The sequence below is a fragment of the Mastomys coucha genome, unplaced genomic scaffold (genome assembly GCF_008632895.1).
Source record: "Mastomys coucha isolate ucsf_1 unplaced genomic scaffold, UCSF_Mcou_1 pScaffold5, whole genome shotgun sequence".
Taxonomy (NCBI): Eukaryota; Metazoa; Chordata; class Mammalia; order Rodentia; family Muridae; genus Mastomys; species Mastomys coucha.
The window spans coordinates 117639203-117652983 of NW_022196911.1; the positions used below are offsets into that span (position 1 = coordinate 117639203).

At 48.1% G+C, this 13781-nt stretch overlaps 1 protein-coding gene across 1 annotated transcript; it reads right to left on the bottom strand.

The window, feature by feature from the left end:
* Positions 1 to 1119: 1119 nt before the first annotated feature.
* On the bottom strand, positions 1120 to 12978 carry LOC116077517 (secreted and transmembrane protein 1A-like). The gene is made up of 6 exons (XM_031352104.1): positions 12759 to 12978; positions 5146 to 5300; positions 4178 to 4486; positions 2917 to 2970; positions 2511 to 2672; positions 1120 to 1991 (listed from the first exon to the last, which is right to left on the bottom strand). The coding sequence occupies exons 2-5, from the start codon at positions 5234 to 5236 to the stop codon at positions 2512 to 2514; spliced, it is 615 nt and encodes a 204-aa protein (XP_031207964.1). The 5' UTR covers positions 5237 to 5300; positions 12759 to 12978; the 3' UTR covers positions 1120 to 1991; position 2511.
* Between the last annotated feature and the right edge of the window lie 803 nt (positions 12979 to 13781).

Consider the following 13781-nt stretch of genomic DNA (forward strand, 5'->3'; position numbering starts at 1 on the left):
AATCACCCTGTGGCCTGTGATTGGACTTCCAGATTGAACAGCAAACCAAGTGTGGTGGGCCACACCTCTCATCTCAGCACTTGGGAGGCAGAGACAGGTAGATCTCTGTTAGTTCAAGGCCAGCCTGATCTACACAGTGAGTTCCAGGACACCAGGGCTACACAGAGAAGCCCTGTCTTGAAAAACCAAGAAAGAAAAGAGACAGAGAGCTGAGCACCCATATTGGGTTTTTCTGTCTCCTGAGGGAACACAATGTTTCTAGTTGCTTCAATATTTTACCACCATGCCTTCCCCACTGATAGACTGTGTCTTCAAACTGAGACAAAATAACTCTTTCTTCCCTAAGCTGCCCATTTTAGTTATTTTGTTCCAACAAGAAAAGTAACTGTGGGGTGCTCTTACAAGCCCATCACTGGCTATAGATCACCTTACTTTGACCTGACGAGGCTTTCTGCATCTGGTCACAGGCTGGAGCCTTAGAGACACCTTGAGGCTGGCTCTGGAGGACACAGGCAGCAGGCAACATCACTGGTCTCAGCTTTCCTTCAGGTACCAGTGTGTGAGGTTTCTGGTAGAGTTTTGTGTTTTTGACTAACAACTGTATTTCCCCAGCTGATCTGATGGTCTCGTCATTTATTTAAAGATTAGTATCCAGTATAAAGTATGGCATATCTAGTGTTCAGTGACAGGGCTCAGCAGGTGAAAGCATTTGCCTGTTGACTTGAATTTGATTTTTGGATTCTGTGTAAAAGCCAGATGTGGTGTGAATATCTGTCATCTGGGGACTCTTAGTACCAGTGAGGTAGAGACTGGGGAGTTGTTTGGATGGTCATGGGCTAGCTAGGCTGCAACATATACCACAGTAGCAGAAACAAGAGTGATTCTGCCTCAAAACAAGGCAATAACTAACTCCCAAAAGTTGTTCTCTGCCCTCCATAATGCACCCTGGTATGTCCATACCCACACTCATACACAACAATGACAGTGATAATAAATAATGATAATAAATTAAAAGTAAATAAAGCATGGAATTTCTACCAAAAATCATTTTTTTAATTATAAGGAGAAATAACACTGTAACCAGGACAAAAAGTCAGAAAAGAACAGTGGGTAGTGGCTATGAATCAGGGAGTTGGGGCTGTGGGGGGGGGAGGGGCAGGGGGGGAGGAGGGGAAGTCTGCTGAAGAGAGGCCCTCAGGGAATCCCAGGACTCTCTGTCATCCTCAGGAGAATAATGCCTGCCAACCAACCCTATACCCTTTTATAGACCCCTGTTCCTGTCGGCACTCTGCCTTGCAGGGGCTTGTGTGGGGAGATGATTCATCTTAAAGTCCTATTTTAGCCCCTGGAACCTGATATTTGGCTTTCCCAACCTTGTTTCTGTTTTGAGTCAGAAAACAGGTATGTCCCCAAGTTCTACTTGAGGCAAATCTTGGTGCAGCATCAGGTTTATACTGGAGATCTTTGGGTAGTAGAGAGACCCTGACCTCAGAGGTTTACACCAGGCTTACTATGGAGTGGTAACTTTCTCTGGGTGGTAGAGAGACGCTGACCTCAGAGGTTTACAGAAGAAAAGGATCCCATGCTGAGCACCAAGAGCTGTGCAGCTTGGGAATTCACAATTTGAGGAAGAGTTGAGGAGCAGATCAGATGACTGATGGGGTTCAGGAGGCTTATTCTAGTTCATATGACCAAAAGATGCCTAAACTGTTTTCCAGCTTCTAAGGTCCTTCTTCAGTGAGTCACTGACCCCTCTTCTGCACAGAACCAAGGGTTCCACTACCCTCAGGGAAAACTTTTTTGTGCCTAGCAAACTGAACAAAGTCTTCTGCTCTGCCAAGCGAGGAATGATGGTTCCATGGTGTCTGGGGTTTCAGAGGCCTCCAAGGGCTAAGAAGATATTAAACCCATGCCGGTAGCCTCACTCTGGAATCAACTCTGCCTGCAGCTCTCATCAGCTTCCACTGGCCACAGACTTGGAACCTCTGTTCCTAGACAGAGAGAGATGAGAGGAGAGGGAGAGAGGGTGAACTCCTGAACTGAGACCTGTGTACAGTAGGCACAAGCATGCACAGATGACCTGCCATCTCATACACTGCATGTGTGAATGGTCATGCCACCTGGCTCAGAATATTCAGCTCATTCCGACATGCCTCCTCTCAGCAGAGCCTGGGGCTAAGCCTAGGATGGACTTACTTTCAGGGCATCACAGGCCTGAAACACCCTGGATCAGAAACACAAGTTCCCAAGAGTCCTGAGAGGATCCTGAAGACTACAGACTCCACACACCTCTCCAAAGAATTCCAAGGTTGAAAAAAACCTTGAGAGCAGATGATTCTTGCAGGCCCAATTCAGGGCCTATATTCTTAGCTAAAGAAGGTTCTTGGAGTGGACCCTGCTGTCTTGGTCCTGGGTGGACTCTGCAATCCCTCTGAGCCCCTTTTGTGGCAGAACTCAGGGTCACCCCAAGTCAGTGCCAGGGAAAGACGGCAGGAACACCTCACCCATACCTCAAGTCAGGCACTGGGGTACATTCCCTCTGGGGCTTCTGGAATGACGGTGCCTGTAGTGGATAAATGTAATGAATCCGGCGACTCCCAAGACGAAGATGACAGTGATCACTCCCACAATGGTCCCAGGCTTGCCTTCTAGTTGAGAACTCTGGGCTGGATCTGAAGTGGGTCAGGAACAGTAAGGGTGAGGGTTTCCACCACTGGTTCTTTATCTCTCACTGGCTCACAGCCCTATTCTCCCACTATCTGCCACCAGCTGACCCCACACCCTCCTGGGCAGTGGCACCTGCTGGCCAAGTACAAGGAGGGCTAAGGGTGAACGGTCCCAGGTGGGCAGCACTTGGCTCCATGACATCAGAAGTGGCTAGAATATATAACCTGGAGACAGGGTTATGGTGCCTACCTGGGAAGGATGTGAAGAACCTCCTGTCCATGCCTTTGTCCTCGTTTGAAGGCTCTGCCAGAGACATACCATCAAGTTGAGTGTTAGGTGAATTCGCCCCACCTCCAGCCCAATTCCAGCTGCAGGAGTCCTGCTGGCTGGTTTCAGGAGGAACAAATGTCAGGCTCACCTTTAGGGGTTCATTGATTATAACTGAACTGGTGTGGGGAAGGTGGCAGTTGGATGGAGCCTGGGGGCAGGGCGCTTTACAGGTACAGAAAGGGTGGGCCAGGCAGTGGGTTTCAGGCTGGGAGGGATCCATTTCTAGGTGTAGTAAGGATAGGTGTGCTTATAGCACATCATGGGGGTATGCTGGCCTCTCTAGGGATGTAGGGGTGGCACAGAGAGGTGGGTGTCAGAGGAACAGAAATCTTCTGCACTTATTTGCACTTTATGACTAAATCGTGCAAGTAGCTAGGATTGTTCTAGATAGCCTTGGACGTCAACATGACACAGCCTAGAACCACCACCTGAGAAGGAAGTCTTAGGAATGCCCGGATCGGATAGACCTTGGGCATGTCTGTGGGGAATTCTCTTGATTGTTAACTGATGAAGGAGGGTCCAGCCTACTGTAGATGGCACCATTCCCTGAGCAGGTGGTCCTGATCTAGATAACAAAGCTAGTGAAAGTGGCATACACTTTTGAATTCCAGCATTTAGGAGGCAGGAGGCAGGAGGCAGGAGGCAGGAGGCAGGAGGCAGGAGGCAGGAGGCAGGAGGCAGGTGGATTCACAGTGAGTGAGATGGGGGTAGAAGGGAAGGAAGAATGGAATGAGAAAAAGAAAAAGAAAGAAGGAAGAGGTATTCTGGCTACTGCTGGGACTGGGGCCACCCTCAGTTTAGATGGCCATGGCTATGGACCCCTGTATGACCTCAGCAGTAGGCACGGTGTGAGTGTCCTCCACCAGATGGTGGTTGGGTTTTGCTGTAAACTTTCAGGGCACAGAGAATTGGGGTGCAATTTCACCCACACAGCTGCTGTGTGAGAGGCTGGGGTGGCAGGGAGATAGCTGCTTCCAACCCACCTTAGATGGACTTCTGCCCTGGACACTGAAGACCCTTTCCACACCTCAAGATAGATTAAGCTCCTCTGAAAAGTCAAAATCTTTGCCTTCCCCTCTGTCCCCCTCCTGTCTTTGAGGCACCACCATACATCTCTGCCACACTCCACACACTGGCCTTTATCCCCTCCCATCTTCTTGCTCCACAGCCCTTACCCCACCTGAGATATTCAGGGTGATGTTTCTGTAATATCTCTGTCGTCCATGCAGCTGCCACAAGTATAACCCTGTGTGGTTGTCTTGAGTGTCTTTGATCACAAGCTGTGCCTGTCCCCCTTGAACTCGGAGTTCCCACCCAAACCAAGAGAAGCTTCCTTGGGGCTTTTTATTGAAGATGATCCTGTCCTTTCCATGGGCAGACAGTTGGATGGTGACGTCGGTGAAGGTGTTAGAGATGTTACAGGTCATCACTGCAGGATTGCCTCTAGGCACAGACACGATGCCCTCGGTGCAGATAGGTCTGTCCCAGCCTGTGTAGAGAGGATGGTTACATATGGGCAAGGTGGAGCTGTAGAACAGTTGCTCTGTTCTTGCAGGCCATGAGCAGAGGCAGGTGACAGGACTTTGGAGAGACAGAATGAGATATTTCACACTGATTGAACAGGATGAGATATTTCACATTGATGAGGCCAAAAATAGGCACACACTGTGTAGAAGGAACAGAATGGTGCTGATGTCACTGGGGATTTTTGATCTGGAGAGCGGTGTTGGGGGAACTCCCTGGAACTTGTTTTCTACACCCACTTTGACTGTCCTGAGTATCTACTGGCCTAAGGGTCCAGATGATGCCTCCTTAGATGTTGAACCAGGCTAGATGTATCCAGAGGAGGTGAGCAGGCCCTCAATTATGTGGTGCCCTCATTACTTGGCAAAGGCACCCTCTTTCCCTTACAGTCTGGGTGTAGTTTTGGGCAGTCCCACTGGAGATCTAACATCAGCTCCAAGTGTCGCTGGTCTTTTGTTGTCAGCCACCCTCAGAGGTACACAGCTCGCACTTCTGTAACCCAGGGGACACCAGTCCTCCTGTCCATCCTTGGTTCCAAGTCTGCTAGGTGGCAGTAATCACCTGGCTCTCCCTATCCTGTCTGGACCCTTGCATCCTCCCCTCTGGCAGAAGACCCAGACCTACTTTTGTTCTGAGCATTCAGGGAGACCACCAGGAGCAGGGTGCTGAACAGCCTGAGGGTAGGGATAGTGGGCACCAAAGGGCAGCTCAGCATGGCCAGCCGGTGGGACAGCAGGCCTTAGGAGACCGTGTCCTCTCCAGTTGTCTGGAAACACTCCCTAAAAGGAAAGCACAGAGGTCAGAGGCCCATTGAGGCTGCTGCAGAGCCTGGAGTGAGTAGTGGTCCTAGCACTGGCCAGGAGTGTGCATTCCAGGATCCCTGAGCTTTTGACCAGCCCTGCCTGAATACATGAGTTTCTGCAGGACACTGAGCCACCAGTGCCCACCCTCCTCCTGACCAGTACTTGGTGAGGTGTGGTAAAGCAATGAGGCAAACGCTTGAAATGAGAAGCAAGTAGCGCCACGCTCAATGTGTGTTGTGCAATTCTCCCACAGAGCTTTCCGCAGAACTAGCAACCACCTGAATTGCATTTATGGGAATGGAGTCATGGTGGAGAGAACATGTTAAGTCACTCGTTATTTATTTATTTAGATAGTATCCTGCTATGTAGCTTGGGGTGACAATTTGTACCTCCTTGCTTCAGCCTCCCAAGCACTGGGATTATAGGCATGTATCACCACACCTGAGTGATTTATAGAAAGAAATATTGACCAGAAAGCACAAAGGATTTCCATATACCCCTCTCTGACTCAGCATAGAATATTTCTTGTATTTCTTGATTTCTCATCTTTTCTTTTTTCTTTCTTTCTTTTCTCTCCTTTCTTTCTTTCTTTCTTTCTTTCTTTCTTTCTTTCTTTCTTTCTTTCTTTCTTCCTTCCTTCCTTCCTTCCTTCCTTCCTTTCTTTTTCTTCCTTCCTTTCTTTCTTTCTTTCTTTCTTTCCTTCTTTCTTTCTAAGATGAAGCTCTGGCTGGCTTGGAACTTGCTTTGTAGCCTATCCTGGCCTCAAAGCGGAGATATACTTATTTCTGCCTCTGGAGTGCTGGGATAAAAGGCATGCTCCACCATTCCCAGCTCCCATACCTTACATCAGCTTGCATGCATTCAGTCACAGTAATAGACTTACAGGACATACTCTAAGTGCCCAGTACCCATAGTCCACAAAGGGTTCCTTTTTAGTTTAGACAAACCCATCTAGAGCATCTGATCTTGGGTTACATGACTGGAAATCCAAAGTCTCAAATTCTTGCCCTCCTCTGTGCTCAACCTGCATCTCCACTGTCACTCACATTGGTATTGCTTTGGCTGCAACCTGTCTCCAACCTCCTGGGAGCAGAGTGGGCCAGGTAAAGGGGAATCCTCTTCCAGCGGCCATTTTCCAAGCTGTATCAGGGTGACAGGTATCACCTTGAAGTTGGGTCTGGGTTATGTGGTTCCAGGACTATAGATGGAGTATCTCTGAGTTTAGAACAGTAGATTTTTTTTTTTTTTGGTTTTCCTGACAGGCTTTCTCTGTGTAGCTCTGGCTGTCCTGGAACTCACTCTGTAGACCAGGCTGGCCTCGAACTCAGAAATCCACCTGACTCTGCCTCCCAAATGCTGGGATTAAAGACATGTGTCACCACTGCCTGGTTAGTAGGTGTTATTTTTAATCTTATTTTTAAAACTTTTTCCAGACAAGTAGGTAGAGGAATTTTAATCCACCAACATGGCTGCTCTGACAAGGGATTGCATTCAAAGATCTTTTAGGTCTGTGTGATCTGGCTGGAATAGAGACATACCTTTAATCCCAGGAGACAGGCAAGCAGATCTCTGAGTTCAAGTCCAGACTGGTATAAACTTTCAGGTAAAGTCAAGCTTAGGACTAGGTGTGGTGGTACATGCCTTTAGTCCCAGCACTCGCGAGACAGACACAGGCAGATCTCTGAGTTCTAGTCACTCAGTTTGGTTGAATTGGCAGAGAGGCAGTGCAGGGGAGTTGAGTTTATGGCAGTTCAGTTCATGGAGTTCAGAGGCAGTTTTACCAGGACAGTTTTACAGACAGGTTACAGACAGAATAAGCTAGACACAGGTGAAAACAGAACAATCCAGAAAATTAGAAGGAGCCAGGAGATTATAATAGATTGCTAGAGTTTCTTTGAGACCATGAAGAGCAATTAAGTCAGAAGCTGAGAGAAGCCAGTTTGAATGAGTCAGTGTGGAGAGGGGTTTGAGCCAGAACACCTGGGTTGAACCAGCCAGCCAGAGCTCAGAAAGAGCTGGAAAACTTATTCAGCAGTAAGCCTCTGAGATGATAATTGCATCAGGTGAATAACATTCACTTTACACAGCATGCTGTTGCATGCCTGTAATCTTAGTCCTTTGGAGGTAGAGGGATGAAGATTAGAAGATCAAGGTAAGCCCTCATTGCATAACAAAGTCAAGGCCAATCTAGGACAAATACATGAAACTCTGTCTCAAAAAACAAGAGCAACAGTAGCATTTTCTTTTTTAATTTAGAGACAGGTCATTCTCCATATCCCAGGCTGACCTTGAACTTGAGGGTCTCCTGAATGTTGGGGTTAGAGGTATGTGCTTCCACTGTAGGACCTTCCATGTGCTGGAGGCCAGCCTGAGGTACAGACAGAGACACTGTACCAAAGTTCTCTCTCTCCACGCTTTTCCCAAAGAAAAAGCAAAAAGGTATATGATAGAAACTGCCAGATAAAGGTATATGATAGAAACTGCCTGAGAGAAGCCAGGAGCATGTAAAAATATTCTTTCATGTGTATTCTGTGCATACACACACACACACACACACACACACACACACACACACACACAAATGAGATCATTTTATGTAAAGCTTAGTTACACCACCTCCCTCTGTCTCTCCCTCTCCCTGTCATATCATTTGTCCCTCAAGACACTTGTCTGTTGACTGACTGTGACCTTATTTGAAGTTAAGCCGCTACAGTGTAGCTAGCTAGTCAGGATGAGGTCATAATGGATCTGGTAAGCCATATCCACTAGGATTAATATCTTAGAAGAAGGAATTTAGACACACAGGTACAGAGATGAAGGCCATCTGCCATTGAGGCAGAGATGAGACTGGTGCAGCCACAATACCACCAGGACAGAAATGGACCCTCCCAAGCCTGTGTGTACATAGTGGACATGATTGTAGCCTCCATTTATGGCACCCAGGACTGTGAGAGAATAAATTCCTGCAGTGGTGAGCTGTACAAATTTGTGGTCACTTGAAGACCTAGGATACTGACACTGGGGTAGGGAATTTAACTTAGTGGAAGAGTATTTGTCTAGCAAGTATAAGGTCCTGGTTTTGATCTTGTCCTAGCCCCTTCTCAATCCATGCAGCCTCAGTCTAGTGACCATAAGAATCCAGATTTTACCCAACTGGTGTTATCACGCACAAATGTCAGACACACAAAGAGTGTTTTAGAATCTCCTGCCCAGAGTGCCCTCCTTCCTGGAATCTGTCCATTGTACACACCACTGTTACTCCACATCATGTCTGTGGACTCACAGCACAGGGAGCATGGGGAGCACGGGAAGCACAGAGAGCATGGGGAGCCAGTGCACTTCTCCCAGGACTTCTTGCTCCTGGAGGGTTTCTATTTTGCACACTGTCCTTGCTAACCTTTGCCAGTTTCTCATGGGGTTATCTGACTTCTGACTGGTTTATGAAACATTTGTGTTTAGAGAAGAACATTGTCTGCCTTACACAAGGCTAATTCCTTTTTTGGTTACTCCCCCCTCTCATCTCTTTTCCTCAGTAACCAGAAACTCTATACACAAGATACTTTCCTTGTCTGTTTTTTCTTTCAAAGCTTCAAGTTTTAGTTTTAAAATGTTTACCAGAGGCTGAAGAGATAGCTCAGCTGGTAAAGTGCTAAGCAAAAGAACCTGAGTCTGACACTTAGAACCTACAATAAAAAGTCAGATGTTGTGAGTTCAAGGCCAGCCTGGTCTACAGAGTGAGTTCCAGAACTGCCAGGACTACATAGAGAAACTCTCTCTTGAATCCCCTCTCAAATACTCCAAAAAGTCAAGTATTAGCCAGGCATGGTGTGTACCTTTAATTTCAGCACTCTGGAGGCAGAGGCAGGTGAATCTCTGAGTTTGAGGCCAGCCTGGTCTAAAAAGGCAGTTCCAGGACAGAGAAACCCTGTCTCCAAAAACAAAACAACAAAAAGTCAGGTATGAGGGCTGGAGCAGTGGCTCAGCAGTTAAGAATGCTCTTCCAGAGAACCCAGGTTTGATTCTCAGCACTCACATGCCAACTTATAGTAGTCTGTGTCTTTAGTCCCAGAGGATCTCATGGGCTCTCCTGGCCTCCAAGGCCACCAGGCACGCAAGTGCATAATATGTATCCAGACATAAATGCAGGCAAAGCACCCATGGAGGAGTTAGGCCCAGTTCTTCCTCCTGGCCCCATACTCTCGGACATAAGACTCAGACTCAAAATATATTTACAAATACCTTGGCCATATAGCTAGGCTCTTTTCTAACAGATCATAATTAAAATAACCCATTTATTTTAACCTATACTCTGCCATGTGGCTGGTTACCTGTGCTCAGGTACCATGCATCTGTCTCCTCATGTCTTCCTGCATGGATCTTCCCCAACCCCCAGCTCTATCTCAGAATTCTTTCTGCCTCCCAGATGCCCCACAGCCTAGGCTACCCTTTTCTATAGGCCATAGGTTTGTTTTTTTTTTTAAATTGACAGGTGAGGCATCCATACAATACACCCACATATAGACAAGATTAAAATATTTTAGTTTTATAAAAAGATCAGACATGGTGGCACATACTAATAACCTTGCCACTGAGAAGTGGAAATAGGAAGTAGCCAGCCTGGCCTACTTGATAAGTTCCAATAAGAAAGCATGTCTCAAAAATGCAATATGGACAGTGCCTGAGGAGTAGCACCTTCCACAGTGCGTACATGCATCCACCTGCACATGTGCATCCCTACACACACATATGTATGCATGCCAAGTTCTCAAATCTGCCCTGAAGCCCTTTTGAAAAGTATGAGAGTCCACTATGTGCAGCCATTACACTGGGTAAGCAGGACTGACTGCCCACCACACCACGAGCCCTGACGCCAGGCACCTGTGGCCTTGCCTTGGGCACCCACTTTTACCTTACAGGTTTCAGCAAGCAGCATTGGTGCCTGAATCAGCACCTGGCCAAACAATCTCCCCTCCTTGGTTTTTATCTTCCTCTAGATCTGTTTCCCAGCTAGAACTGTGTCCTAACTCCGTAACTTCTTTCCGTAGAGTCAGGAGTCTGCCAGGACCTACTCCGCACCTACAAACTCAGCTTTTTAGTGCTTCCCACCCATGCCCATCACCAGGATTCACATAACCAGTTCTCCAGCATTCTGGGAACCTGAATGGGTGGAAACATCTAGAAAGGTGTGGCAGCACTCTTGAGGGGGCTTTCCATCTCTGATAAGAGTCACCTAACACTTTCCCTGAGACAGTGTTATGAAAGACTTTCTCCAATTCAAATGTTTCTGCCGGGACACAACCTCCTAATGATGGCTTTGCTGGGTTCCCAGGATTCCCTTCTGCTCTCAGAACTGCAGCTGCTGAAGAGAGGTCCCTATCTGGGACTCTACCACCTCAAACTGGGCTGAATCTCATCTTAACCTCGATCTGCTTCACCTCTCTGACCAAAGGGAGACTTGGCCACTTCTGGGTCTTGTTTCCCACATGTCTCCTCTTCAGTAGGCAACACTTCAGGGCTAGAGTTGGCAGTGGGGAGGGGATATCACTGGGTTCCTTTGGCCACAGGTGTCTCAGTGGATCACAGTATATAAAATAGATCACTTAGGCTCAGCACCATTGTGTAATCTGCCCTGTAGCCTTGGCAAGTCAACCAAATCCACCCCCAGGCTGGCCAAGGCTACTGTTTTGTCACAGATGTCTGTCCTGTGGTGGTCTAAGCTTTCTTGGGTCCCTTCTGGAGACCAGTGAAGAATTCTTGGCCTCAGAGACACCACTTCTGTTCTTAACCATCAGTAGACTTCTGTCTTCTGGGCCACAGGCTCATTCTTCACTGTCTGAAGATGGCCTTTCAGAGTCAGGGCTATACCCCAGCTCCCCAACCTAGTTCTAGGCACAGCAGGCAGAGGGTAGACCAAGGTCTCTCCTGCCTAGAAGTATGTAAGGACATAATCCCAAGGGCCAACCACTGACTGGAGACTCTCTCACCCATGGCCACAGATCCTGTTCCAGTCCCTTGGGAAAAGTCAAAGCTCAGCAGTGTCACAGACCCAGTGGAGCATCAGCTGCTAGGACATGAGACAGAAGCTGGAGGTCATTCATATCTGGCCTTCCACAGCACAGCACCCAGCTCAGTCAGAGGCACGGTGGACCCTGGCTCAGAGGCTGCCTGAAGGATGGCAGCCAGCACTTCCTTCATGTTAGTGGCCTGTTGTGTGTGTCCCCTCCATGCCAAGCCCACACGAAGTTTATGTTCTAGCATGTGGCTAGGACGGGTAGCTGACACAGAAAGCCTCCACCTTTGCTGGGAACAGATATTCCCCTCCCTGCAAGAACCCAAGACCTTTCAGGGCCTTACTTTCCAGAGACACATCATAGCTGCCCAAGGGAGTCAGCTCAGCCCTGGCTTCTTGGCTACAACTCTCTACCCAAGACAAGGTAACTTGTTTTTCAAACTGCAGATATCAACTTGAAAGCAGGAGGTATCTTGAAAGAGATGTCCTCAAAGGAAAAAATGAAAGGGAGAATGGGAAGGAGCCACTGAGAACCCTGGTGTCTGGCCTGAAGCATGTGTATGCATGGATGTGTGTGTGTGTGTGTGTGTGTGTGTGTGTGTGTGTGTGCATGTGTATGTGTGTATGTGCATATGCATGTGTATGTGTGTTTGTGCGTGTGTATGTGTGTATGTGGATGTGTACGTGTGGATGTGTGTGTACATGTGTGTGTATGTGTCCATGTGGTTGTGTGTGTGCATGTGTATGTATGTGTAAGCATGAATGTGTGTGTGCATGTGGATGTATATGTGCATGTGGATGTGTGTATGTGTGCATGTGGATCTGTAAGTGTGTATGTGTGTGTACATGTGTAAGTATATATGTGTATATGTGTGTGTGTATGTGTACTTGTGTATGTGTGTATGTGTGTGCATGTGCTGTGGGTGCTTGTGGGCATGTGTGAGTGTCCAGGATGTGGGTATGAGAGAGGGCAAAGGCTCAGGATCCTACATAAAGGTGTGAGTGCACAGCTGTGGGTGATGAGATGCTGCAGAAACCTGTGTTACTGGACGAGTACATTTTTGTCAATCACAGGCCTGGAGCACTCTGCTGGTCCTCCCTTCCTTCAAGCCCTCCACATTCATGAGAGAGGAGGACTCCATGCTACTTGTTCCACTACATGAATGCTGAAGAACTATGACTTGCCACTACCCCTCCAGAGCTACGCCTGAGGCACCTGGAACACACAGGTCCTGCTGAATACTGCCCACAACCCTGACTCTGTCTCCTGTTTCCTGAATCCCAGTGGCCTGGCTTATGGCCTGGCTCTCAAAGCTTTGCTCATCCCTTACGTGAGGCAGCCATTCCCACCCCACAGGACCCTCAGCCCTCAGAGCACCTGGCTGCCCTCAAGTCCTCGCTTCCTGCACATCACAGCCTCTCACCTGTTCCTTCCGCAGCAAGCTCTCCAATGTTACCGCCACTGCTGCCACTGGATGACTGAACTCGTCCAAGCCAGCGGGAAACAGAAAGTCTGGAGGGAGGGGCTAGATGAGGCAGCCTGTTCTGTTCCTTGCCAGGCACTCTGTAGGAAGCCACTTAACTTTCAGGAACTTCTCTGAGTTAACGGAACAGCGTCATGAGTTTCTTAGTGATTCTGTCGTGCATACATTTTGATTAGAAGCCTTGTATTAGCTTCATTAGCTGCAACTCAGGAACACTGGAGGAGGGTCCAGGCTTTTTCTAGGAAATCCCTGGCTGGAGCTGGTATTTGGTTCAAGGTTCGGGGCCGCTCTTTTGGGAGCTGTGTGGGTTTGCTTTCCTGCAGGGGTGGGGTCAGAATGTGACTTAGGGTTGAGCTGTGGAAGCCAGCTTGGTCCATGTGATCACCCTTGGAGTGTATGACAGGGGTAAGATGGAGTAGGCAGGAGTGACATCCTTTGTCAGCCTCAATGAAAAATGCCAGAACAGAGAGCTTGCTAATCTGCACCAGAGTCCTATGCCTTGTAGACAAACCCTGAAGGACACCCCGACCCACCTGAAATATGTGTCTGATTCAAGGAGATTGCAGGCATTTGACACCTGCTCCTTGCAAAGAGTGTTTGCAGCAAGAATTACATTTGAGAAGCCTCACAGTGAGAAGCAGAGGCTGCTGTTTGCCACTGCTAAAGGAAGGAAGGGCTGCTGTAGATCCAGTCTTAAGCCAGCTCCATGCTCAGCTCCAGTATCCTTGTGGCTTAGCAGGGCGGCTGGGTCAGCTCAGCACCTGCACTATGAATTTTCTCCTAGACAGTGGAAGGAGTCTATAGCCATAGGTGCAATGAGGGACCCTGCGGATGATACACTTGTGGGGCAGGAGATAGATTGTGGGACCCTGGAGAGGGTTGGTTTACATCCCAAGTGACTTTGTGAGCTGTGATGAGACATTTATAAAGTCTATGCCCACATGAGTACAGTGGACACTAGGG

Excerpts from the sequence above, each read along its gene's own strand:
- LOC116077517 (XM_031352104.1), bottom strand. The coding sequence starts at position 5,236 with ATGCTGAGCTGCCCTTTGGTGCCCACTATCCCTACCCTCAGGCTGTTC. Across the intron at positions 4,487-5,145 it reads CCTGAATGCTCAGAACAAAA|GCTGGGACAGACCTATCTGC; the intron begins GTAGGTCTGGGT and ends CTCTCTACACAG. Across the intron at positions 2,673-2,916 it reads GTTCTTCACATCCTTCCCAG|ATCCAGCCCAGAGTTCTCAA; the intron begins GTAGGCACCATA and ends GACCCACTTCAG.